Source organism: Dasypus novemcinctus, chromosome X (assembly GCF_030445035.2).
Source record: "Dasypus novemcinctus isolate mDasNov1 chromosome X, mDasNov1.1.hap2, whole genome shotgun sequence".
NCBI lineage: Eukaryota > Metazoa > Chordata > Mammalia > Cingulata > Dasypodidae > Dasypus > Dasypus novemcinctus.
In genome coordinates, this window is record NC_080704.1 from 33,106,186 (window position 1) to 33,132,546 (window position 26,361).

Sequence of the window (26,361 nt, forward strand, 5' to 3'; positions counted from 1 at the left end):
GATTCTAGCTTGGAGAAAGAAACAAAAATGTACCTAGTTGGCTAGTGCTCACTCAAAATTGAATATCCTACAAGATGAGATGTGTGTGTGTGGGGGGGATGTATATATGTATGTGTGTGCATATATGTAAATTTAATCCACATAGTCACAGGATTAAAGGATTTTGATAAAGGAAGAAAAATATCACCCATAATATTCATTTTTTCAGTATTAAAACTTCCTTTCTTATTCCATGTGTCCAGCTATTTTCATAGCTGTAATAAAAATGTATAAATACGAAAATAATAATCATAGTCTTCATTCCGATAAAGTACCCTGAGCTATTTTTCCAAGTTGGAATGCACTGTCCTAAGTATGTTTTTTTATGACTGTGAAATGTAATGACTTCACACTTCCCCTGGTGTTGCGTTTTGAACTGTTTTGCCTTTTTAATTACAGCCCTCTGTATGCAGATAGCAGCCTCAAAATTTGGGGATAAAGTGTAGGCCAAAGGATAATCCTTCAGGTTCATTAAAAATGCTTTTCTCCCTTCTTTCCAACGGACTTGAAACCACTTCTATGGTCAAGACTAAAGTCTTCTTCGTTTTTTAAGTCACAATTTTTGATCTTCCTCTGGAGACATGTTTCCACCTCAGTAAATGGTCCCCTTATCCATCCTGTTGTTTAATTCAAAACCATGATTTGCGCCTCTCTCCCTCACCCCTCACCCCCATTTCCTGCCCTCCTAATCCATCTTTAAATTTCGTCTCTTCTACTTCATTGCCGGGGCTCTCATTGCACTCAGAATAAAATACACCTTTCTTAATACGATTGACAAATCATCACCTTCTCTAACTCTCATCCATAAGTTCCAGCCACTTAGAGCAGGCAGACTCTTTCATATACTATTCTATCTCTTTAGAATCCCCTTCTTCCAGTGCTTACCATACGTGGTTTCTTATTCGTCAGTGGTGTGTTTTAGTGTTTCCTTCCTTGACCTACCAATATGAGGCAGCTAATTGTTCCCTCTCATAGTACTGTTTCTTTCTCTGTTGCTCTTTTTGCAATATATAATATTATTAAATATGCATTTGTTGATTTGCTTGCTTAGTATCTCTCTTCATAACTAGATACAAATCCATGAGGGTTGCTGCCATTTCTGCATTGTTTACCGCTGTGTATGTCATACTCCACATATTGCCTTTAACACTGGATTGGAGGGAATCAGACTGCCTGGATTTGTGTTTAGCTCTGATATGTACTGTTTTCCTTTGGTACATATGGACAATAACAAGTAATGCATAAAGTTTTCTAAAGGTTAATTAAAATGATTCATATACAGTAAAGAACATAGTGCTTGACAGTGTACTTTCTCAATATGTATTAGTTACTATTGTTCTATCAGGAGTTCATTAAATATTTGTTGAATGAATGAAAGAATGAATTTCCCTTATGCTATAAATAACTTCCTCAATATATGGATGTGCCATTTACATCATAACCCCTCTGGCATTGAGTGTCATCCTTTTAAGGTTACTAATAGGCAAGGAAAAATGACCATGGCTTTAACTTACTTGTTCTTGATTAGTAGAGGTTGAATATGTTTCCTATCTGCATGAATTTCTGGAAAAACAATCCTCGTTTCTTTTCCCTTCAGTAATATTTCAATTGTGGAGACACTTGTTTACACATTCTGTTCAATGCAAAGTTCAATAATTAGAGCAGTCAGAAATATAACCAAGAATAATTTTATTTTTTATTTCAGAATTACTACAGCACATTCAGACAATGTTTTATGTTAAAGTGAATTAAATGCCAGTTCACAAAATATTGAATGGCAATGAATGTAATATTTTGCCAATGAATAACTTAACATCAATTTTGAGATTTTTATTTTCTATTTAACAATACCCTGGATTCTATGTTGAATTTAGAGGCCCTTAGCTCTTCCTTTTTTATCAGTGGTCTCAAAATACTTTGTCCCTATCATTATTAGAAACAAATCATATTGTATTATAGTTATTTGTTTGTCCCTTCTGTTAGAGTGAGTTCACGGAAGACAGAAATGTATTTTTTTTTATGCATGTGGAAGGAAAGAAGGAGGGATGGAGGGAGGGTGGAAGTTGGGAAGGTGTGAAGAAAGGAAGGGAGAGAGGGAGGGAAGGAGGAAGGGAGGGATTATTGAGCATTTGTTATAAATGATCTTACCTTATTATTTTCCACCAAATAAAATATTTAGTCAACCTAAACTGGAAAAACAGCAGTAGCAAATCAGTCAATGTTCAGTTACCAAGAAGAGCATGAATTAGATTTATTTGTGATGTGTAAGGATACTGATATTGTTTCCGCATGGTAATAAGGGAAGAATCCAGCATACAAAGCTTGATTTCTCTTAAAATATCTGCCTGCTTCGTCTCTTACTTCCCTTCAATATGTCCAGGCACCCTGTGCCAATAGAAAAGAAGTAAGATAAAATGAATCCTAGTCATAGTGTAAGCTTCTTCTGTTCCAGGGATAGGATGAGTTTGTGGTTTCACCTGAGGTAAGAAAGCATTTAGTCCCTTAACGTATCCAACTATCCCTACTGGGCTTGGCATAGAAAATGCCCTTGGGGTGGCGATGATAGCAGGTAGTTTAGAGAATGCGTTTGGTCTCTATTAAATTCACCCTAATCGCGGTTGTGACTCAAGCAGTTGTGTACCCACCTCCCACATGGGAGATTTCCGTTTTGGTTCCTAGTACCTCCTAAATGAGACAAACAAACAACAATCAGGCATTAAACCAAAACAACAAGCAGATGAGTGCAAGCAACAAGCAAAAACTATGTGCAAAAACCAGAGAGCAAACAGACAATTTTGGCATCTTGGGGGGAAGATTTAAAAAAAAAACACACCCTAGAATTGGTTAACTAGTATTGATTTAGTTTTATTTTTAACCTCATTCCCTCTTCTCTCTCTCCTTAATCGAATAAGTTTAAAGCAATGTATTCTTTTTTAAGATTATGCATCTCCAAGTTAAAAATATTCTGATATTTATATTCCAGTTACCCAACTAAGGAGGAGTGGAAACATCCTGCTTAGCTTTTCCCAAAGTCTTTACAAATAATTAATTCAATGTGGGTTTAGTTTACTGAATACATACACACACACTCTCTCTCTCTATATATATATATATATATATGCTCTTTATTTATACATATTTATGCAGATAATAACGTTTCCTTTTTATCCTTCACTCGTGATATTATAGTGCTGCTAATCTATTGTACTCTTTTGTATTGACACCCTGAAGACAATTGGCCCCAAAATGTACTATATTCAAAAACTTGTCTTTTTTCCCCTAAGTTTACTATTGTTTTAATAGCATCAGAAAGCAGAAATATCCCTTCTTAAAGAAAGGAAAAGAACTCTTAGTAGGTTATGGTCACCGTAATGTCTCTGGAATACACATGCTGGCATTTTTGTGTACCAGAGTTTTTCATAAGTACCCTTTGGGTAGTGAAGTACTGGGGAAAGGTTGGTAAAGCTCTTCTAGAAGAGTTCTGAAACCACCTGTGGGTGTAGTCTGACCTTGGTTGCAAGTTCTATCTCTAGGAGCACATTCCCAGAAGTGGAAGGAGAGAAGTGACCAGGAAAGACTTAGGGTGTCTTGTTCTGTTTTGGCTCCAGAGACTTCTTTGTAGTCCAGCCCTATAAAGACTGTGTGTATAATATGTAATGTGATATAATTAATGTAATGTATATAAATTTTAAATTTTCAAATACAAATACATTTTTATTTTTTAAATAGTGTTATAATGTTGAAAAATTCTCTGCTATCAGAAACTAGGTGCTCAGTTACTCTACATACACTTTTTAATAAACTTCAAGCCAGTCCACAAAGTTACTGTACTACAATTGTTATCAACCACTGTTCTTGGTTAGCCGTGCCAGAGGTTTATCAATTTTATTAATCTTTTCATGGAATCAATATTTGGCTTCATTGATTTTCTCTATTGTCAGGCTCTGTTTCTATCTATAGTTTAAAGGACTCCAAGCTGCAGAATTTTTAATTATTCAGAGAAGTTTGAATAACCATGAGTTAATATGTGCCTGTAAAGCAAAACTGCTCAATTAGAAATGAACTATGCTGTTAAGTCTTATGAAATGTGAAATAGCCATACATGCTAGGTATGCAAAGAATAACTTTCATTAGAATTTGGTCATCTGAGTTGGTTGGATTGACCCCAAGATGTTACATTTATTGTGAATCGTTGACATTTTAATTTTATGTTCCTTAATTTGGCCTTTCTTCCTTAATTTGGCCTTTTTTCCTTGCTACATACTTCCTTTACATTTCCCGGCAGTCAATTAGCAAAGTAGAACCCTAGAGGTAGATAACAATTGTATTATCGACTTTGCACAGTGTTGAAGCAGAATAGAGTGCTTAACTATGCTTATGTATCAGAGAACATAATTTGGATATACATCAAAATCAAATCGATTACCTAGGCAGGAATATTATAATGGAATTCTCCTGCATTCATTATACACACAAGAATAATCTATATCATGGAACCAAATTTTAAAAGTGTATATATTTTTTTCTTCCTTTGGAGACTCAATCTATATTCTTGCTAAAAGTTATCTTTTTAAATCTCATTTATTCCCATTTGTTTGGTTTTTTTAGAATACATTTTTTGATTAAACAAATCATTTTTATTGATAAATATTTATAAAGCATACAATCCATTCAAAGTGTACAATCAATGGTATCTGGTATAATTTTACATAGTTGTGTGTTTATCAATTCATTTATTAGAGCGTGTTGTTTTCAAAAAATAAAAATAATAAAAAACAGACAAAAACTCATCACTTCTCTATTTCGCTATTCTTCCCTTGCCATACACAGCTACTATTCTGTTTCTGTCTCTATAGTTTCTTTGTGTTTATATTTTGTATAGTTGAAGTCAAACAATATATAGTACCTTTTGTTTAGTTTCTTTCATTTAGCATATTTCCTTTTTTTAACCCTTACTGGAAGATTTTTAATATATTACTATATACTATTGTCCATAATTTGCTTTGGTTGTATTTTTTGTTTGACATTAACATCTAGTATGGAATACAGTTTAATAAGAGCATCAGTTCAAAGCGGAAAATAAATGCTTACTTGTGTATAAGTGAATAAGAAATGAACACGAATAATGAACTGGGCTGAAAAGAATGTCTACTATTTGTAGGAATTAACAGTCCATTAAAGAATTCTCTTCTTTATGCTTCAAATCACTAACTTTAGTCTATTTAAAAGGTTATGCCTTAATTTGAGACCATTAGTGGGCATGAATTACTGAAACTGTTTAAAGTTTCAAAGTCATGAACTTCTGACAAGGGAACCAAGGTTTTGTAGTCAGAGTTTATGGTAACAGTCCCAGGCCAGCCTCAGTTGGACCCTCTGATCCCAAACTCAGTGAACTTGTTAATACTGATATCGTTATACTACAGACCACTAATCAGAGTAACTGTCAAGGCGCAAGAGAGCTGGGAATCCATTCCTCAGATTGCTTTTGAGGAATTACTGCTGCCTTCCTTCTAGAATAATTTAGAACCCATTGAACTCAAATCCCTGGCACCCAAAAGGGGCCCATATCGGTCCATTTTTATGAGTTCCCTTAACAAGAAGGGAACAGAAGTGGATGGGATTGTAAAAGTCCTCAAGTTAATGATTTTTGAGGTACCAGGGCCGGGGATTGAACCTGGGACCTCGCATGTGGGAAGTCTGCGCTCAACCACTGAGTCACATCGGCTTCCCTGAGTTGACTTTTATGTTTGTTTGATTGTTTGGTTTTGTTTTAAGAGGCACCAGGGACCAAACCCGGGACCTCCCATGCGGGAACCAGGTGCTCAGCCACTTAAGTTGCATCCAGTCCTCCTCAAGTTACCTCTAAAGAAAAAAAAAATGGGAATGAAGGCACTTCTGAACTTGGCTCAAAACAGATTTCACCCTCAGAGATAAAGTTGAAAGGGAAATGCATGGATTTCCTTCCTTATCTTTTTTATTACAAATGTTTGGCTGACCTAAGACCAGACACCTTAAGGAAGACATTAGCAAATTCATTCATCATGGTATTGCTGCATGACTTTATTTTTAATGTTAATTGTTTAAGGAAGATATTGAATTTGCTAAGAAATAGTACTGCATGAAAATATATGAGGACATGTTTATCTGTGCTGAAATTTAAAAAGTAATATGATATATTTTTACATTTGTTAGTACACATGTATTTCACAAGTTAATATAAAGACCTACCTTTAACTTGTATTAAGTCATGGGTACTTTGCTGTTATTGTAATGTGATAACTTTATTGTAATTCACCTTTCTTGATATGGATTTAATTTAATTTTATCATTGACTTTTGGGTCAATTTTAGCTGTTATATGAACATGCTCAGGAAAAGAGAAAGCATGAGACCTTTATTTTTTGTGTGCATATTTTTACCCTGTGTGAATATGGAAGTTTAAAGATATAAAATTTTTTATTGATGTGTACTAATAAAACATGATATATAACAAAATGTTTTCATTAGCAGCAAAGTTTCATTGTAGTAAATGAGTTCACCAATTCTGACCTGACAGGTTGAATTAAGACAGTAATACAATAAGTAAGACTTATTAAGACAATAAGTAAGGCAATACATGAATAAACAAGCCCTCCTCCGACCAATAAACACCAATCATAGGAACTCACTGCATTTAGGGCTTGCAAAGATCTAATTAACAAATAGATGATGGATTTGAAAATTTCCAAAGAGTAACCCAGATGGATATAGAGATTTCGGAGTCATCACTATATATTTGGAGTTGAAGGAAAAGTCTAGGGAAATACTTAGGGACTTATTGGGGCCACTGTTTTGTGTTGGTTTTGTTCTTTGTGGATTTATGAGCAGGTAAGAAAGAGTAGAAAGAGCATTGAATGGAAGAGAGTACAATATTCTAGAAATATAGATCATGTACCTAGGATGGTATGAAATGGATACTCTCATGTAATGCCTACAGGAATATAAGTTGGCACAAACTTTCTGGAAGCAATTTGGCAAAAAATGAGATACCCTTTGACCCAGTCATCTTCCTTTTAATACTCAAGCTGAAGGCAAAACCAGAAATTCAAACTAAATCTATATGAAATGACATTGATCACGGTCTCATATGTTGTAATAAAAATTAAAACAACTTAAACATATAGTAACATTATGATACATTTATACAGTGAATTTGTACACAGCCACAAACAATAATCTTTTCAAATCATAAAGAAAATGCACATTACACAATATTAGTGAGAAATGCAGAAAGCAAAATGCTTCTTATATTATGATCCTACTTATGAAAATACTTAATGAGGCTTTTTTCAGAACCCATTCAGATTACTTTATAAAGTGTTTTTTTTAAATAAAGATGCATGAGGTTTGGGTTCAGATCTAAAAAATAGACACGAAGAAGTTCTAGAAACTTGCTTTCATCTCTTTTTCTTTTCCTAACAGGTCTCTTGATCTCTAGTTTTTCTAAACTTCTCTCTGGGCATTGTCTCCACTCTTGAATCTCTAGGACTGGCTCTTTCTACTTATTCATAGTTTCCCCTTCTTTTTAACTTTGGCTTACATGTGATCATCATCTCTTCTCTAGCCCCAAAGCTACATTAAGCTCTTTGTTTCTACTCAGAGAGGAGGAGTCTGATTGGGCCTGCTCATCTCTTCTTGTGGGTTATGTGCTTATCTAGGAATTGGCTGCTCTTTGCACCAATCAGTTGTGGCTGGTCTATGGATGGGAAAACATAAATAAACACATAAATAAATGGCCTTCTCTCTTCATCTATCTCCTTCCTTGCTTCCTATCCTGGGGTCACAAGCTATGCTTTATCCAAACCATTCTTATTTTCCAAATATGCACTATCATTTCACTACTCACATTATTGGCTTGTCTTTTCCCACTTCTTGGCATTGCTGCCACCTAGTTCATGATTAATCTCCAAGCCCCATCGATTGCACATCCCTGTGAAGGCCTTCTTTTGTCTCCCCTTGGAAAAATTAATAGTCCCATAATGTGGAGTTCATGACATATTAAAGCATGGATGGCAATGCATTTCTTTTATGAGAATTATGTAAATGAACTATTGACTATAATCAAGCCTACCATGTGCCTTTGATTACATACTTTGGTGCAATTTATGAAAGAAAATGATGAGACTGTATGGTTATTAATATTACAACATTGAAGTGACAGAAAACAATAAGTACAGCAGTAGACATACTCAAACACACAAATATACAAGCATACTACTCAACCAAACTTGGTGATCTATCAGCTCCACACATGGGAACTATCGAAGTGTATTATTTCTGAGCTATATTGTTTTTTCTCCTTCATGAGCCCTTGTTCTAATAGAAGAAGTGTTTTCTTCCATCCACCTGCCCCATGGGATCTAAGCCCCCTATTAGCTAGAGGTAGAGTGGTCATCACCGTCTCCAAATCCTCAAGATGGGGGAATGAAAAATGGACCAAAGCAAATTTTTTAAACACTGGGAAAAAAAGTTAACATTTTCTTTATGAGTCAATTTTTTTCAGTGACTATTTGCAGCAAATGAACAAGCCCTGCATTCACTCCATTTCCAGTGGTTTCTTTGGGTGGACTGGTTTCACCAAATGCCATGTGTAAATTGGTCAGATAGAACAAGAATTTGTATTTCCACCATCTTGTTATAAATTTTGCAACTACTCTTATCTCACAGGACCCAGAAATTCAATCGAAAGTTTGTTACTAAACAAGGTTGTAGCAAGGGAACCAGCTGTTGGTAGCTCAATTTTCTACTTCTTTGCCTCAAATTTTCTCTTGAAAATGATGCATGCAATACTGAAGAAAGGCAGGGTGGAGCCTTTGTGAAGTGTTAAATATTTGGTTCACTGGGTCCTATCAGCAGGTAGGGCCTGCAGGGAGCTTGTTTATCCAACAGAACAATCTCATTATGAGGACAGTGATGTAGTGTAGTTTACTTCATACCCTGAAGCCATTCAAGGAAACAACTGAGTGAGTGATATTCATCCTGGGCCCTCTATTGTGCTATTATGACTTGCAATAACTAGCAGCATATGAAAATAGAGATCAGGGATTACAGCTACTCTGTTGAATGAAGTTCTGAAAATTCAAACTTGTTGAATTATTCATTATTTTCCAATTTGTAGAATAAAAGAATATGTGATTGACTACTTCATGGCGTAGTCATGGAAATGAAGAAAGAGAATGCTTAGGCTTTTTGAATTTCACAGTAAATATTTATTTTTCTTAAATGCATGGAGCCTGAGTTGGTCTCCATATAGGCCAGTGTGTGGTTCTTGCCATCAAATACAAAGATAAGAACTTGCCTTTGAAAAATAGGGAACAATAAAAGAAGAAATATTTCTAAAAACCAACACATCTTAATGAATAATCATTAAGAGCAACCTACAACACAACCTTGTTTAGCTCTGAAAATATCTGAATACCTGATTGAAAATCAGGATGGTTTGAGACAAAAGTCCCTTGCTCCCCAGGACAATACACTGGGAAGAAACTCAGCTGTAAGTTTCCAGCTGACTTTAAACTCAATGTGACATGCAGTAAGATCATCAAATGCTTATCCCAGCCCCAGCATTGCCAAGGGTACATTTGGTACTTTGTAAATATTTGTTAAAAGGAAGAATGAATGAACAAAGGCCTTTCCCTGCAGTGGTGGCACAGACTAAATATTGTAAAAATCATCCCCCCAAATATTTTAAAAATTCTGTTGTCTGAATCATATTAAAGAGAAAGGCCATGGTAGGCTTTATTAAGCATTTGGGGCCTTAACTTTCTTTTTTAACAAATCAATTTTATTGATTCATATTAATAAACATACAATTCATCTAAAGTGTACAATCTATGATATCTGCTATAATCGCATAATTGTGCATTTATCACTTCAATCATTATTAGGGCATTTTCATTATTTCAAGTATAATAATAAACAAAAAACAGACAAACAGGAAAATTCCTCACCTTTCAATCTCTCTATGCTTCCCCCACTGTACATTTCTGCTGTTTCTGGTCTTTCTATTCAGAGTATATCATCAATGGCTTTTAGTATAATCACAATGTTGTACATTCATCATTTCAAAACTTTTAGAACAATTTCATTACTACAAAAAGAAAGACTCCACACACTTTAGCATTCCATCCTCAGACCTGCATATGCACTAGTCTCAATTCATCTTCATAAACTGATTTATATTTAAATTTTACATAAATGCAATCATATCTTATAATATGTAATATTCTGTGTCTGGTCTCCTTCACTTAATATGTTATTTTTGTCTGATATTATTAACATTTTGTACTATTAACTTACATTTGTTCAGCTTCAAAGAAAAATGATCTTATATATGCAATTCTACCCATATTCATATTTCATGTAATATATTTATATTTCACATAATATGTTTATTTCATAATTGGCCAATCATACAGTAATTGTCCTTTTGTGTCTGGCTTGCTTCACTAAGCAGAATGTCCTGTAGGTTCATCCATGTTGTCATATGTTTCATGACTTCATTCCTTCTTACCTCTGCATAATGTTCCATCGGATGTATACTCCATAATTTGTTTATCCATTCATCAGATGATGAACACCTGGGTTGTTTCCAACTTTTGGGGACCTTAACTTTTGAGGGGTAGCTCATGGAACCCAGTCACCCCTTTTTGTGTGTCAGCCCATGAAGGAATATTGAGCTAGATGGATTGTGAAAAGATAGGTGTTCCTCTTTAAAGGTATTTACTAGTTAAGCATATAAAAAAATAAACTGCCACTCATTGAGAACTTAAGCTTTTATGTAAATAATAACTAGCTGTGATAAACGTTATCATGAATTAGCATCTGCTGGGCCTGAAGATCCTTCTAGTTTTTAATTTAATCAGTATTAGTAAGCAGACTAGAAGGATACTCTCAGGGAAGCCAGGGCTTAAGGATCTTTTCATTACTAAGTAACACTGAGGCAGCTTCGGTTTGCTTTGAACTTAGTAGATATGGGTATAAAATTGCCCAGTACAGTTTTTTCACATAGAGGATCTCCTCAAATTTGTCAATCCTCTAACATGTATACTAATTTGCCCCACATGCCCGCTGGCTGCCCTCCCAAAGACAAGGAAAAAGACAACAAAAACCAGAGCCTGAATCAATATAATTTTCTATCCTCTAAACATAGATTTCTACTTGCCATGTGTAGTTGATTGTTTAAAGAAAATGTCTGAGTGTGAGTCAACAACAGAAAAGTAGCTAATTTAAGTTTCAGGAAAAGCTTCTACACTTAAATTTTGTTTGTTTTTGGCTCCTTAAACACACATGAACTGATGTAAAATATTCCCCACGATTTTCTTCCCTGAAGTTATTGCCTCTTTTTTTCTTGCTCAAGTCTAACAGTGTTTATGAAATTACTACGTAGATGAAGATGTACTACACAAATAAAATGAACTTTGGATTGTATTACCGTGGCAAAAAATGAGAAGCAAAGATTCTGAAGGAAGTCCAGAGATATTGGCTTGTAATACCCTCAAAAAATGCAGGATGTTAATAGATTCCTCTCATAATAGATACATGATTACACATGTGAGGACAGCTGAATTCCCCCAAAATGTTGTGTGTAAAGTTAACATGTGCACAGCATATTATATATTTTCATGAGACCTCCTCTGCAGTGATAAAAATAGACTTAAAATATCACCAAAAAATGGCTCTAACCTTTTTAAAAATTCTCACTCAGAAATTCCTTTTCAGGAGTGATACAAAAACTGTTTGTGTTTAATTTTCCCCTGCAATCTCTGCAAGAAGTTAATCAAATAGACAATTAATCTGCATGATGTTATTCATATGAAAGCAAATGCATATTCAAATACGCAACAGACTTCATTCCCATTCCCATTGAATTTCTCTGTAATTCCAGGGGACTTGAATGCTCAGTAGAGCTCACGATATGAAAAAGATACACAGAAATGCCTTTGTTCCATAGACCAGACAATGCAAGCAGTAAAGTTCTGCTCCACAAACACCTGTAATAAAGGCAGAAAACGCACTGTAAGCTAATAAGCACGTCTTCAAGCCCAAGCACACTTGTCATCTGCCACCTTGAACTTGTCCCTGCTCCTTATTCCCTTTAATGACATCAGAATCCTCTCGGGAATCCTGGTTTGAAACCTCAGAGTCATCCTTGATGACTCCTTCTCCCTCATCTCTCATTCTAATTAATCTCCAAATCCAGTTGTTTCTACCTCTACAATTTCCCCCAGGTTTCCTCTTCATATGTTCTGTCACTTATTTTCTTAACATCTGCTATTTTAAGAACTTTCTAAGTGGTCTCCCTGCTCCTATGCCTTCCAGTCCATCCCTGAAATTGCCAGGAGAGTTATCTTCCTAAAACACAGATAAAACAATCCCACTTCCTTCAAGGACATTTCCCCCATCCACATTCAGGAGAGCAGTGGTTCTAGACGAGAAGGATCAGTATCACAGGGGAATTTTTAAGCAATGCAAATGCACACGCTCCATCTCTGACTTTCTGAGTCTGAATTGCTTTGAGGCTGGAGTCCAGCCATCTGGGTTTATCAATCCTTCGGGATGAATCTGATGGTCACTAAAATTTGAAAACTTTGGGACTATAGGATTAAGTTGGCATCTCTTGGGGTGGGGCTTGCCAAACCAGCTTTTCTGACCTTATTTTCATCTGGTTGCACTGATCTCCTCCCCATCTCCTGCCACCCTTCAGGACCTTCCCTTTTACTGTCCCGTGTGGGAAATTCCATCGACTTGGGATTTTTTTTTTCCCCAATGATCAGGTTTTGACTTGAGGCTCAATTAAAATTACACCTCTTTCCTACTTCTTTTCTCATCTTCCCAGCCAGATTTCATGCTCCATTAGTTCTTTTGAAAAATGGGAAAGAGTTCTGGGTTGAGGGAAAGGAGATACCTCTTGCCCTGTCTTTCCTCAGTAATACCTTTACTTTTAGAGTTTCTCTATTCTACATTGTGTTATATATAGTTGTCCTCATTGCCTGTCCCTATTGAAAGATAACCTCCTCCCAGGCAAACCTGGGCTCAGTAATGCTTGTTATAAAACCATAGAACTGTGAGCTGCACATAGTAGGTGGTAAATATGTGGAAGCATATTGAAATATGGTTTGAACACAAGACATGATTATTTCATGTGTTCCTTGCTGCAAGCCTGTTTGGGATTGTTATAAACTCAAAAGGCCATTTATAACTTGCAATCGTTAAAAATATGATTCTGTTCTATTACATGCTATAAAATAAAAATAAAATAGAAGTAAATATGTGCCTTGAGTCTGAGTATTCTCTTTAAATGATCAAATTTCAGGATAGGTGCCTTGCCATCGAGCAGGACTTTCTCTGTGAGGTGCCTCTAAATTGGAAAAGGGATTCAACTTGATCACTGTTTATTTGGTTTGTTGTTCATCGTGTTGGTATTTAATCCAGTGTCCGACATTTGTCCCAAGTGTATAAAATGCCTGAAGCTGGCCATATTTTCTGACCTATCTGTATGTATATGTCCTCATCCCTTTTGTAGTCTAAAGAGAGATCTTTTGTGGAGTTTTACATGAACTAAATAAATTGCATAATAGTATGCTGAATGAATGTAAAACATTGTATTATGTTTAATAATTCAATTTACTGAGTTCTGAGTTAGGTTCAGTTCGGTGGAATCAATCTGTTCTGTGTCAAAATATTGTTTGGCTTTGCAATATTATAAAGAAAAGAAAAATGTTTATTTCTAGTTTTTTTTTCCAGATTAGTATTGATAAACATACCTAGAAACAATAGTTATTAAACATTGTGCTGACACCCATGATACACATTTTCAATACCAATTTAAATGAACAATTTAGTCTGTCAATTACTCATTTATTCACAAGCATTTATTGATTGTCTGTTATGTCCCAACAACTGTAAAGCAAATAGGTATAGCTATGGAAGTATATATATTTAAAAATAGAGATTTACATATATATATAGGTAGATGATCAATACATAGACACACATAGAAATATATAGTAAAGTCCCAGTTTTGAACTCCCCACAGTTTACTGATGAAGCACTTCATGTAAATCAATAATGATTCAATGTGATAAATACTAAGAAAGGTATGTATTAAATAGGAAATGCAGGATAAATAAGTAACTGCACAATTTAAAAATTCTGAAACATCAATTGATATTGTTTTCCTTTTAAAGGATGGGCCATGTTCATCAAGGTGTTCCATATCTGTATTTATTCCTTATGCCAAGAATAGTAAGAAAAAAATAAGGCTCCAGGGTTTCTTGTGTACCCATTATTCTTCTTGTGTTTACTCAGATAGGGGGCCCTTTCTAGCTCCTAGGAAAAGGGACCATCCACTATATTCCTGGTAGGATTTTACACACGTTCTCATGTCACTTTTAAACATTAATGAAATAATGTAAGGACTCAAAGCCAATATTAGCATTAAGCTGAATTTACTGCTAGGCAAGGCAGGGATAATGTGATCCAACACAAAGGGATCAAGTCCAGTGGGATGTGGTCTTTAGAGTAACTGTCAAAAAATGACTTGGGAAAAAATTAGTGTAAAGCATTGAGGATTTACTCACTTATAGATCGGTGCACCCAAGGAAAAGCTGCCCCACTGGAGGCTGTCTGCCAGGCCAAAGACAATATGGGGCTTAAAAAAGGCAAAGCCAAAAGGTATCACAAGGAAATGTGATTGGTTCGTTTAAACACCTCTTGGTAGTCAACTGATTCGATTATCGCAGTGGGCTTGGCCCAGGGCGATTGCTAAACCCCTAGTCCATCGGTTGAGTCCAAGTAGTACATTTGAGTCATAGACTACAGACAGTCCAAGCTCACCATCAGGCTGTTTTTCTGATTTATCTGAGAAGTGGTTGCTCTGGTTCTTTCTTCTGGGACCTTGTCAGCTTTCTTTCTGCCCACCTCACTCTCTTTAGCCTCTGGATCATTTAGCAGTCACAAACACAAGCCCAAAGTTCAGGAATATTTTCTTTATCAACAACAGGGCATCCCACAAGGTAGATTTTTCAAGATACAGGAATGAAGGCCCCAAGAGCTGAAGTCACCAGCTCGAAGTAGCTAGATTTCGAACACAGCTCAACGCCCAAAGCTCATTTTCTACCATGCTGTACTACTGCACACATTGACCTCCTCTCTCTGTCTTCATTATCAGGCATGCCCACACAGAAAATGAAAGAACAATGTCCATCATGGTCAATCACTGTTGCGTATAGATTCCAGAGCCCTTTCTGGTTATTTATGTTCAGAAGGATTTCATTAAATATGGTGTTTTATTTCCTGCTGCAGAATAACATCCCTTTTGTCTTTACCGGACTATCTGATTATCCAGAAAAAGCCCATCTGCAAACCATCCTAGATTCAAATATTTATGCTACCTATTGATTATGATGCAAGTTGTCTTGAGCATAGCTTTGTGGCTATGCGGGACACCAGCACTGAAGGGTGGCACTGCCAAAAAGGGGCAAGAACATAGACAAGGGAGTTCCTCAAACACAAGGAATGGTGCATATTGAGAGTATGTCCCTAGTTTTCACCTCAACTCTCAAATAATGATGACTCCCCATAAGGGAAGACCCCTGAGTATCTTGTCTTTCTGGTTTTTTCTCCTGCCACTTTCTCCCTCACTGGCTTCTTCCATCCTTCCACCCCAGCCTTCCTGCTCTCACTTAAACATACCTAGTGCATTCCCACCGCAGGATCTCTGTTTTGAAAACTGCTGTCCCAGGCTTTTGCCCAGTTTACTGTCTGCTCAAACTTCAGCTCCTCAGAGAGTCCTTCTTTGGCCACCTTATTGATGGCACAGTCCCAGGTACTCTAACGTCTTAATCTGCTTTATTTTTGTTCCTGATACATTTTATTTTTACGGTTATTGTCTGCCTTCTTTGTGAGAGCTGTGGCTTTGTTTCCTTCACCACTGTATTCCCAGAACCTAGAAAAGACACTGGAGAAGTTAAGTTTCTTTCCAAAGACCTCACCGGGCTTTGGAAAGACTGATTTCTTTCTGACTCTTTCTGGATGGTGGACTCAGAAATCGGTCCAAAAGTCTGGAAGAAGTGTTGACTGATAGCATAATATAAAAGTAGAACTGATTTACAGAAGCAATGGGACCAAAAAGTATTACATGTATATTTCTGATTTCCTCCTTGGGGGAGCAGTGTTGGTTTGGGGGGGAAGGGCAACTATTTTCATTCCAGAAGCACTCGGGAGCATTACGAGTGTCTGTTGATCATAAATTCGCCCAGTTATGAATGAATATTTACCTAAAGTTATAGAGTGTTCCCTGCCGGGCAGGAGTTTTGCTCACACATCCAAAACAATGAAAGGGGAGATGACTAGGGAAACAACCAACCAAGTGTTGCAGATTCCCTTTTCTAGAACCCAGAGGTCTATTTCTCCCCTTTTCCTTTCTGAAAATATATATACTATCCCAGCTTTCTTTTGCACTGGACAAGGGGTTTATTGTATTCAACGTGGAATGATGTAACGATATATTAGATCATCAATGAGAAATTAATGTGGCACAAAGTCCAAGGCCACATAGCTGTTCCAAATCCCTGAGTAGCTGTTCTGGCCCAGCTTGGGTGTTTCTCCCCAGGAAAGAGAAAAATCATGCTCCCAGTTGCTGTGGACCCCAGAGCTTCAGAAATGCTGTGGGATTTCTGGTGACACCACACAAAATGGGCTGGGACACTGAAGATCTAATGCCCCTAAAACTGCTTTCAAACCTGCTTTACAGAAATTCCAGATTGTTGTTTTAAAAGATGGCTTCCTTTCCCCTAGACAAGGATTTGAGTGAGTACTGAATCTGCAATATTGCTTGCCTGCTATTAGGGGAGCCTGTCACTGGCCTCTACTCTAGACACCTTTCAAAAAGGAAAGAGTCACTTCTTTGCAGTGGCCCATTGAAGGAAAAAGTAATAGCAGCAGGAAAAAAACAAATACAAAACACTGCTATGGTTCATAATGGGCCAGGAGACATTACATGTGAGAAGAAAAAGTACCAGCCATTCAAGAGGGTGCTTAGGGATATGCAGAAATGGGGCCTCAAGTTGGATAGCACCTCTCTTTCCCACACCTCAAGGAGGTCTGCTCTCTTATTTTGTCTTAATGGCACGTCCCAATACCATTGATTTTCTCAACTGTAAATGGCTTCCCTGTTAGTGGGGTCAAAGCTTTAAAAGTTTGCATTAATATAATCTTTCTTTGAAAAGATAATAAAGGATTGAATGGATTAAAGTATAATGCTAAGTGAAAATATTATGAAATGTGGAATGGTGCAAAACATGTATGATGGATCCAGCCAGAGATTTAGGGGTAACAAAGGATGGCTGTGACAATTTTTCATTCAATTATATGAAGAATGATCTTAATTTTAATGCTGTATTTTTGTAATTTGAGACCAAAGTGAGCAGATTCTACTTGTTGCTCAGTTTATGAAACATTGCATAAGAGTTGATGAAATCTTAGCATCTATATTGAAATTGGCATCCCCATAGATGGCTGATGTCAACAGAGATTTTGACCAACACCACTTAAAATATGTATAAAGCCCTAAACATTTATTATTTGATCTGATAATTCCACTTCTGGGATTCCATCCCAAAGAAATATCCAGGGTTTTTTGGGGGGGGCGGGGCGCAGAGGAGGGGAAAGTTGTGTAGTACTTTTTAGAGCAAGCTGTTTTATCACCGAATTATTTTGAACAGTTAAACCATGGAGAAAAACATGAAGAGCAGAACAGTTAAGTAAATCACAATGTAACACTCTTATAGAATATTATGCAATTAATATAAAAAATAAAAACCGTGATACCAATTTTATAAAATTTGAGGGAGAGTTAACTGCCAGGGTCCTATTTACCTTGGGACCAGCTGTCTGTCCCCCGATCTAGAGGGAAATCCTAGAAAAACATTATCTTAGAAAAACATGATAACAGCTAACCAAGGCCTTTGTCTGTCTTCCATTGATCTACTTGGAAAGGGTGATAGATGGTAACTTCCAGGCTTTGTCAGACAAAGGGTCTTCTAGAACCTGTGTTCTTCCTGCTTATTCGCAGAGCTTTTCCATGACATCAATTCTTACCACTCATACAAATGTCCAAAATATTTGAAACAGCTCTTCTGAAATTGTTACACTGTATATAGTTCTAAAGATGAGAATCTGAAATCATTCCACTCCAGATAAACAAGATCGAGAAAGTAGAGACAGGAACAAAATGCCTTGTGAGCCACAGTATAATATCAAGTATAATGTAAAGTTTTGCTGCTATCACTGCTGCTGGTAATTTGGGGGTATAACTGCTTCAACCTCTTCCAGGGGTTTCAACATTCATTGCTGGAGTTCATATGTGGAAAGAATAAGAGCTCGTGCAGATTAATTACAGAAATCACCTATTTAGTATCTTGCCTCAGCCTTTTTGTTCAGTGTCTGTGATGGCTTATGTGTAAAATGGCAAGCCACTCATTCACGTCTGAAGTTCAGCATTTCCAAGTGCACTAGGGTTAGAAACAAATGGTGACAATGTGCCAAATTCTTATTTTTGATCATTGCATTTAAAAAAAGAAGAAAGGGAAGAGGACATGGCTCAGCTAATAGAGCGTCTGCCCCCCACATGGAGGGTCCAGTGTTCGATTCCCAGGGCCTCCTGACCTGTGTAGTGAGCTGGCCCATGCGCAGTGCTGCCATGTGCAAGGAGTGCCGTGCCACACAGGAGCACCCCCACATAGGGGTGGTCCCACAAGCAAGGAGTGTGCCCCACGTGATAAAAAATTGCAACCCACCCAGGAGTAGTGTCACACACACGGAGAGCTGCTGCAGCAAGATGACACAACAAAAAAAGAGATGCAGTTTCCACGTGCCACCTGATAATGCAAGCGGACATAGAAGAACACACAGCAAATGGACGCAGAGAGCAGAAAACGGGGAGGAAGAGGAGAGAAATAAATAAATCTTAAAAAAAAAAAAGGGGAAGAAAAATATATATGCACTTTAGGTCTGTGTATTGGCTCTCTTTTACTTTTTACTTATCAAATCTACCATTGCTAGAAACTGAAAATGAAGGAATTATATAAACACTTTAAAGATCCTACCCTTTGACAGAAATTGTTGATTTTCAGTTGCCTGGGAACGATATTTCAGTCTATGGCAAAACATACGAGTTTAGAGAATAAACGTGTTATTTCTCTCCCTCTCTGCTTGTATTCAGTCAGTCACCTCCTCCTGCCAATTTTACCTCCTAAATCTTTCCAAATCCACCTCATTTTCTTTTTATCTACTACCACTGCCCTACTCTAGACCTTCAGTCCCTTCACTCTCCAGACTAGAGCTTTCTAATTTATATCCCTACCTAAAAATCAACCTACCATAGCATATCTAAAACCATTAGACTGGCCCCATCACCTGCTGGAATGATAGCTCTTCAGTATTTCCCCATTACTCTCACAGTGAAGCCATATATATATATATATATTTTTTTAACATCACACAGAAGAACTGCCACTATCTGTCTTTGCCCACTTCTTTCTTATCTCTTGCCATTTCCTTTTTTAAGATTGATTTGGGGACACAAGCCACTTGTAATTCCTGCAAAACTATGCTACTTCTTATTTCTGTGCTTTGCTCTTGTGTTTGCCTTGAAATCGAATATCTGTCCACCTTATACACACCCTTTCAAGGACCATCTTCCTCATTTGCCCTGTGCAGGTCTACATTATTGCGGTTCTCTGTTTTGCTTTTTAGTTTCTGTCTTTGTCTAGCTCCTCTTTTAGAGTATGAGCTCCTCGCAAACAAGGGATATATCTTATTTGTCTCCATATCTTTATCCTTCAGGACAGACACTGGAATGAACCTGGTTCTTGCTATATGAATATATAAATCTATATTAGGTCAGATTTCCTCAAACAGAGCCCAAGATAGGGATTTGGATGTATGCACTGTGTTTAGGAAATGCTTTTTAGACAGAGGAAAGCTGGGCTAGAAATGGGAAAAAGCTGTGTGAGCAGATGGTCTCAGGTAAGCTCTAGACTTGGCCAACTCCACACTGGAGCTCTGGAGCATAAAACCATACTCTCGAGTGTTCCCTACATCATTTGTTACCAGTGGGCCACACCCAATTTGCGATAAAACTTCCCCAGCAGGATGGCTCCTGCCAATCAGGAGAGGATGGTAATTTTCAAGAGAGTAGGGCCAACTTTTAGCATCCAACACTCAAATTAGCTGAAGAGTGGATACAGAGGCTAATAAAGGGGACCAGTGTGGGTCACTATAACATTTACTACTTTATCCTAGGCGTCTTCATTATTGTGTTACTATTCCAATGTATCTACCCAAGTGGACACTTTAAGAGTAATATAAGTTGCGACTTTATAATTAAAGTCTAATATTTTTATCTTAGGATGCAATATGTATAAGGTCTATGATTAGACATTTTTAAAAAGAATTCAACCTTCAAACTTGTTACCATAGAAATATTTTGAGCTCCAACATATGTAGTAATAGTGACTTAATTAAAAATACTTTCCCTAATCTCATTTGAATATGTTCACATCCTCGAGTCTATGTAGCCTTTGTTCATAAAATGGTACATCAGGATGAACTCCCTGTAAAGGAATTAGTTTTGAATCTTAATTCCAGCACCATGTTCATATAAGCTCCCAGAACTTTATAGGCAGTGACAGAAGTGAATAAATATGGTGCTTCCTCCTTCACCCCAACATAATTCTATCCTTCATATAATCCTCTTTTGCCACTGAAGACATATATACTGCAGAGGAGTCATTGAGCTGTGAATGAACGTTGAACCGTGTTTCCATAGAACCCTTCAATCAGGCAAGGAGAGTAGCAATAGCCAATCTCCTGGAATAGATAGGCTTATAAAAGGGCATTTTATTCTGAAAGGGAGAGAAATATATTAAATGTTGCTGGCCTAGACAATTACCTCATCATAATTAAAAGAATAATAATGTTACCTGGCAACATACCTAGTGGAATTAACAGTGTCAAGAACGATACTGTTAGAATGATTGTTTCCAAGTCAAAAGAGGTTATTTTCTGAAGCAAGGAAAAGCTGAAAATATAAATAGGAATTCCATTCATCAAGAGTTAGGTTTTAAATTACATTTTCTTTTAAGTGTTAAGATGACTTGCCACACAAAATTAAACACACACAGCAAAAAACGTTAAAAGTATCTAAGAAAAATATCCCTATTCATAAGAAGATGCATATGGAAGTATTTAAGGGTGAAATGCCATTGTATCTCTACTTTACCTTCTTTTCAATGGTTATGGGAAAAATGTGATACACACACACAGAGGCAGAAAGACAGAAAGAGAGAGCACACATATGAGGCAAAATGCTAATAAGGGAAAAGTAAAATAGCTCTCATCACTTATTTCATTTAATAACATGCTTTATTTTAATTGTTGAGAAGGGACACAAGTCCATCATTAATTTAAATATATTTATCCAAATAATTTGAAAATAGCTTGAATTGTTACTTATGATATTTCCATTTTCTCCCAAAAGTTATTAAAACATCTTAATAATTTGATAGTTTATTTTTGAACACCATGCATGTAGCTCAATAGTGGTAAACCTCCTAAGCCATAGATTTCCTCTCCCCCCCATTTATTTCCATATGAAAATTAATACGAAGTGCCTTCGATGTCCTGGTGCTATTGTTATTTCTTCATTTCACCTCTGGCTTTCCTTGGCATGGGACTGTTTGAGGCATTTGAAACTTTTTTTTTTCCTGACTGATACCTAAGTACTGAATAACTCTAATTTTCAGCACTATTTATGGTTTCCTTTCAACATTTTTCTTAGGAAGCATATACTAAAAGCATGTATTAATGTCTGTATCTATTCCCAACTCAAATTTTTCTCTGTTCCCTTGATCTAAATTGTTAACTAACTTTTTAGAACTTTCTAGACTAAATCTTTTTGTTCTTAGCTTAAGGCAGTTTGCTTTATCTTACAAATGTGTAGAGTTCTACTAATTTCATCTCATAGCTTATACCACCTTGAAGGTGTTTCAGCCTTTACCCCTGACAGTGATATCCTCTGCAACAGATGGCTTTGGTAACAATGATTTGATTCTAGAATTATATTATAATTCATATAGTGATAAAACAAGATAATTTCATAGTTATTACTAGAATGTTGCTTCAAATAAAACCCCACTTAACATGAAAACCCTCTCTCAAATACATAATACTAATACATGCTGTTAACCTTAGGATGGTTTGTGGGAAATATATACCAAATATAAGCTATGGACTATAAATAGCAATAATATTATGATGATATTCTTTCATTATTTATAACCAATGTGTCACAACAGTGTAAGTTGTTGGTGATGGGGCAATGTATGGAAATCCTGTATGGTATGTATGATAGTTTTGTTAACTCATGACATATTAAAAAAAATAATTTAAAAAAATCCACTTAGGATTCATTTTGTGCAATGGGGCAAATATACAAAATTTTGTTTTTAAATATTTTATGCAATTACACAACCTTAAGAACTCTGCACACAGTTCTGTTGTCTTGTTTATGTTGTTCCTCACCTATGGCAGTCATTAAGAGTGATGATAGCAATGGCCCGGATGCTTTGAGCACATGGCCTGTAGACAGTACCTGAATATAGTTTGTTAACAGGAATTTTAGACAAAAATGTCATCATTGAAATTAGCTAAATCAAAGAATGATGTACAATTGAAAGCACTTTCGTTAGGTAACAGTATACCACTGTGGTAGAGAAAGTGAATTCTAGGATCAGACATAGGTGGGTGAAAATCCCAATACTCCTACTTATTTTCTGCCTTTGTCGTTTTATCAGTGGAGTTTCTTCAATTGTAAAATTTAGTTATCAATTTAGTTATTCACCCAGGCAAACATTCATTCACTTCATAAATGTGTTTAGCTGGACAGCAGGCACAGCTGTAGTCCCTGGGGTTAGAAGAATGAGTGAGAAGGTTAAAGTCCCCATCCTCAAGGGGCTTACATTCTACTGGGGAAACAGAAAACTAGCAACTTGATACATAATATAGCATTAGCTAGCAGTAAGTCTGAAGAAGAAAAGTTAAAGCAGAATAAATGGGTCAAGTGACCAGGATGGGAAGGTGTGTTTTCCTACAGGACAGTTAGAAAAGACCTCTTTGAGGAAGTGGTATTTGGAAGAAGAGAAAGAGTAAACCATCCAGTTGACTGGAGAAAGAAACGTTCAAGTTGAGGGAACAGCAAGTTCAAAAGCCTTAATGGATGCTTTTGTGAAGGGTGAATGGAAATTTGTAAAGTCCTTGGCACGTTGCTCGTTGGATGTTAGCTATTATTATTTAAAATAAGAAATGTAGATTGGTGATTCCAGTATTTGCATTCTTTGCTCTATTGTACATTTTCTTTCTCATTCAGATAATTTTCCTTCTATTGCAGTCTCCATTATTAAGTCTCTTCTCAGACATTTGAGTTTTTCTCTTTTACATCAGTAGTCATTAATCTCCTGACTGCTATCTTCTACTGCTGCTACTGTTGTTACACGTTAGCTGTCTTTGCCCTTTTGCTCAGCATTTGTGTGCTCCAAGTAATGCCAAACTTATTTTCTTGCCAATTATTGAGCAACTGCCCTATCTAAGCAGGAAATCCACAACCCCCTATCCATGATGATGACAAGAGGTCTCTTTATTTTATCTGGGGTGTGGGGGTCAGTTTAAAAAAAAGGGGGGGTATCAAGGTGCCATTTGGAAGATGGTGTTTCCAAGAAACTTAGAAAATCCAACTCTCCCCTGCCGCTATCACCCCCAAACCCTGCCATGGTTTCCTATTTACCTGTCACCTGATGCTCAGGAAAGTGAGAGTCAAGTGAGTTTTATCTCTGTCTGTGGCTGTGAAACCACTACCAGAGTGCTCCCCACTTTTGCTTTTCTTCCTTTCTGCCTTGTTAGCTTGGAAAACTTTTATCCCTGACTTTATCAGTCTGGATCCAATCAGAGAGAGAAACCACACAGTAATATGAACAGGGAAGGTTTACTATAAAGAATTATTAAATATAACGGAGGATTAGAATAACGAAGGATTGGCTAATAAGGAGGAAACGGGGATAGCTCCCGTTAGCCTAAGGCTGGGGTAGCGCTCTCAGGGAAAAGCCAACAGTCTCCCCCTTTCAGGGTTCAGAGTCAGAGCTTGTTGGGAGGGTAGGAACTGGACTGACCGAATGGTAAACACTCTCTGCTGACAAAACAGCAGTATGTACTAGGAAAGGAAAAATTTTTAGAAGGCCCACATCCGTTTTCACAGAATATACAAAAAAGTGGGCATGGACCTGCGAGGTAATAAGTCAATAACCAGCACACTGAGATAAATGTAGACTAGCTCCCAGCAGACTAAATGAAGAATATGTTGTTATCAGGGTAAAATCTCTTTCATTGTCATTCCTGGTTTTATTCATTGCTGCAGCCTGTATACCTAGAGTACAATTTGTCCCACTGTAGATTCACAATAAATATTTGTTGAATGAGTGACTGAAGGAAATGATAGTTTAAATTTTTTTTCTCTAATGGTTTTCCTCTCTTTTATCATTACAGCTGATGGGTGTACCGACTGGTCTGTCGATATCAAGAAATATCAAGTTTTGGTGGGAGAGCCTGTTCGAATCAAATGTGCACTCTTTTATGGTTATATCCGAGCAAATTACTCCCTTGCCCAAAGCGCTGGGCTCAGTTTAATGTGGTACAAAAGCTCTGGCCCCGGAGACTTTGAAGAACCAATAGCATTTGATGGAAGTAGAATGAGCAAGGAGGAAGATTCCATTTGGTTCCGGCCGACGTTACTACAGGACAGTGGCCTTTACGCCTGTGTCATCAGGTATCCCCTTTATTCCTACTACTGCTAGATCAATGAAATCATGGGCTGCTTTCTCATGCTTAAATTTCCTGCTCTCCCTTTCACCTGAAGATATTGTCTCAGTGTTTGTGTGTTGCTGCTCCCTAAAATTTAGAATCTCAATCATTAGAAAAGTGGGATTGGAATTTATATGGAGACATTATTTCTAGCTTATGGAGAAAAGAGATGCCATCTGGGTATCTACTTAGGTTGCCAGAAATTATTGAAGACTATGAAATAAAATGTACAGGCGAGGTGAAATGTTGGAAATAAAATGTAAGCAAAGACTTGCAGAAAAGTATGCATAGTTTCTTGCTAAATGGGTTGGAACATTTTGTCATTGCCCTTCACGGCCAGGTAGAGCACAGATTCCTCTAATTCACATACATCTGCAAAGAAGCACTGGGAGAGGAGGGCAGCATTACCATGTTAGTGAATCCAAAGGTTGTGCTCCGCATCATGTTGTTAACGAAAGGTGCTGGCTTGATACAAAATTTCCCCAGAGTCTCTCATGGCCAGTACTACAGTTATTAACATCTTCAGTGCCCGACTCAAAAAAACCCATGCCGCATCTTTGTCGGTATGTACTTTGCTTAACAATAATGCAGTGAAACACTGTCTGTGTTAACAAATTAGCAGCTAAAATTCTTCATTTAAGCATTTAGCCCTTCATGGATTGTAAATCACGCCCTGCATGGATGATTGGGGAAGTCATTAGCCTATTAGAACATTAGCAAGAGGGCTATAGGCAATAAATCCATTCATTTGGCATTTTGTATTTCAGCTTATTGCTTATTCGGAAAAATAAAGCCATACCTAATGCAGTTGATTCTCAACTTAGAGAAAGTTTCAGAACCACCTAGAGTCTTTTGCAAATCAAAATTCGACTTCCACTTCTGAAATTCTGCTAGGCACCTGTCACTCCTCTGTCATAAGGACTGTGCTTCCCTTTCACCATGACCTCTAAAAATAACTGTCATAGCTGAGCCATGGCAACAGGTGTGGTAGGACAGTAAAATAGGTCCAAGTCACATAAAATTCAACAGAAATTACTCTATTGAATATGGACTGGACATATGGTAAGTTAGGGTTAGTATGGGAAAATATCAATGAATGTAAGTAAAGAGTTCTGCTTGGGGAAATGGGCCCTGGATTTTAAAAGAATAAATGTGTAATTCTGTTGACATCTCGTGTTCTTTCCCTTAGGACTCTAAAACTCCTTTTATTTTCAAACATCTCTCTTAATAGAAGTGGAGGATTTCTGAGGAACTGATAAATAATTGTCATACTAGTAGAGGTTTTAAAAAAAAGTACTGTTTGGACCAGCTGTCCTCACCTGACTAATAGTAATTTGATTTCAATTTCAGATCTGCTGTGTTTCTTTGA

At 36.9% G+C, this 26,361-nt stretch overlaps 1 protein-coding gene across 1 annotated transcript in view; it reads left to right on the forward strand.

The window, feature by feature from the left end:
- IL1RAPL1 (interleukin 1 receptor accessory protein like 1) overlaps positions 1-26,361 on the forward strand; it is a 1,419,608-nt gene that overhangs the window by 708,727 nt on the left and 684,520 nt on the right. The window contains exon 3 of the mRNA XM_058291789.2: positions 24,678-24,957. Within this exon, the coding sequence (XP_058147772.1) occupies positions 24,678-24,957 (280 nt within the window). The remainder of the gene's footprint in view (positions 1-24,677; positions 24,958-26,361) is intronic.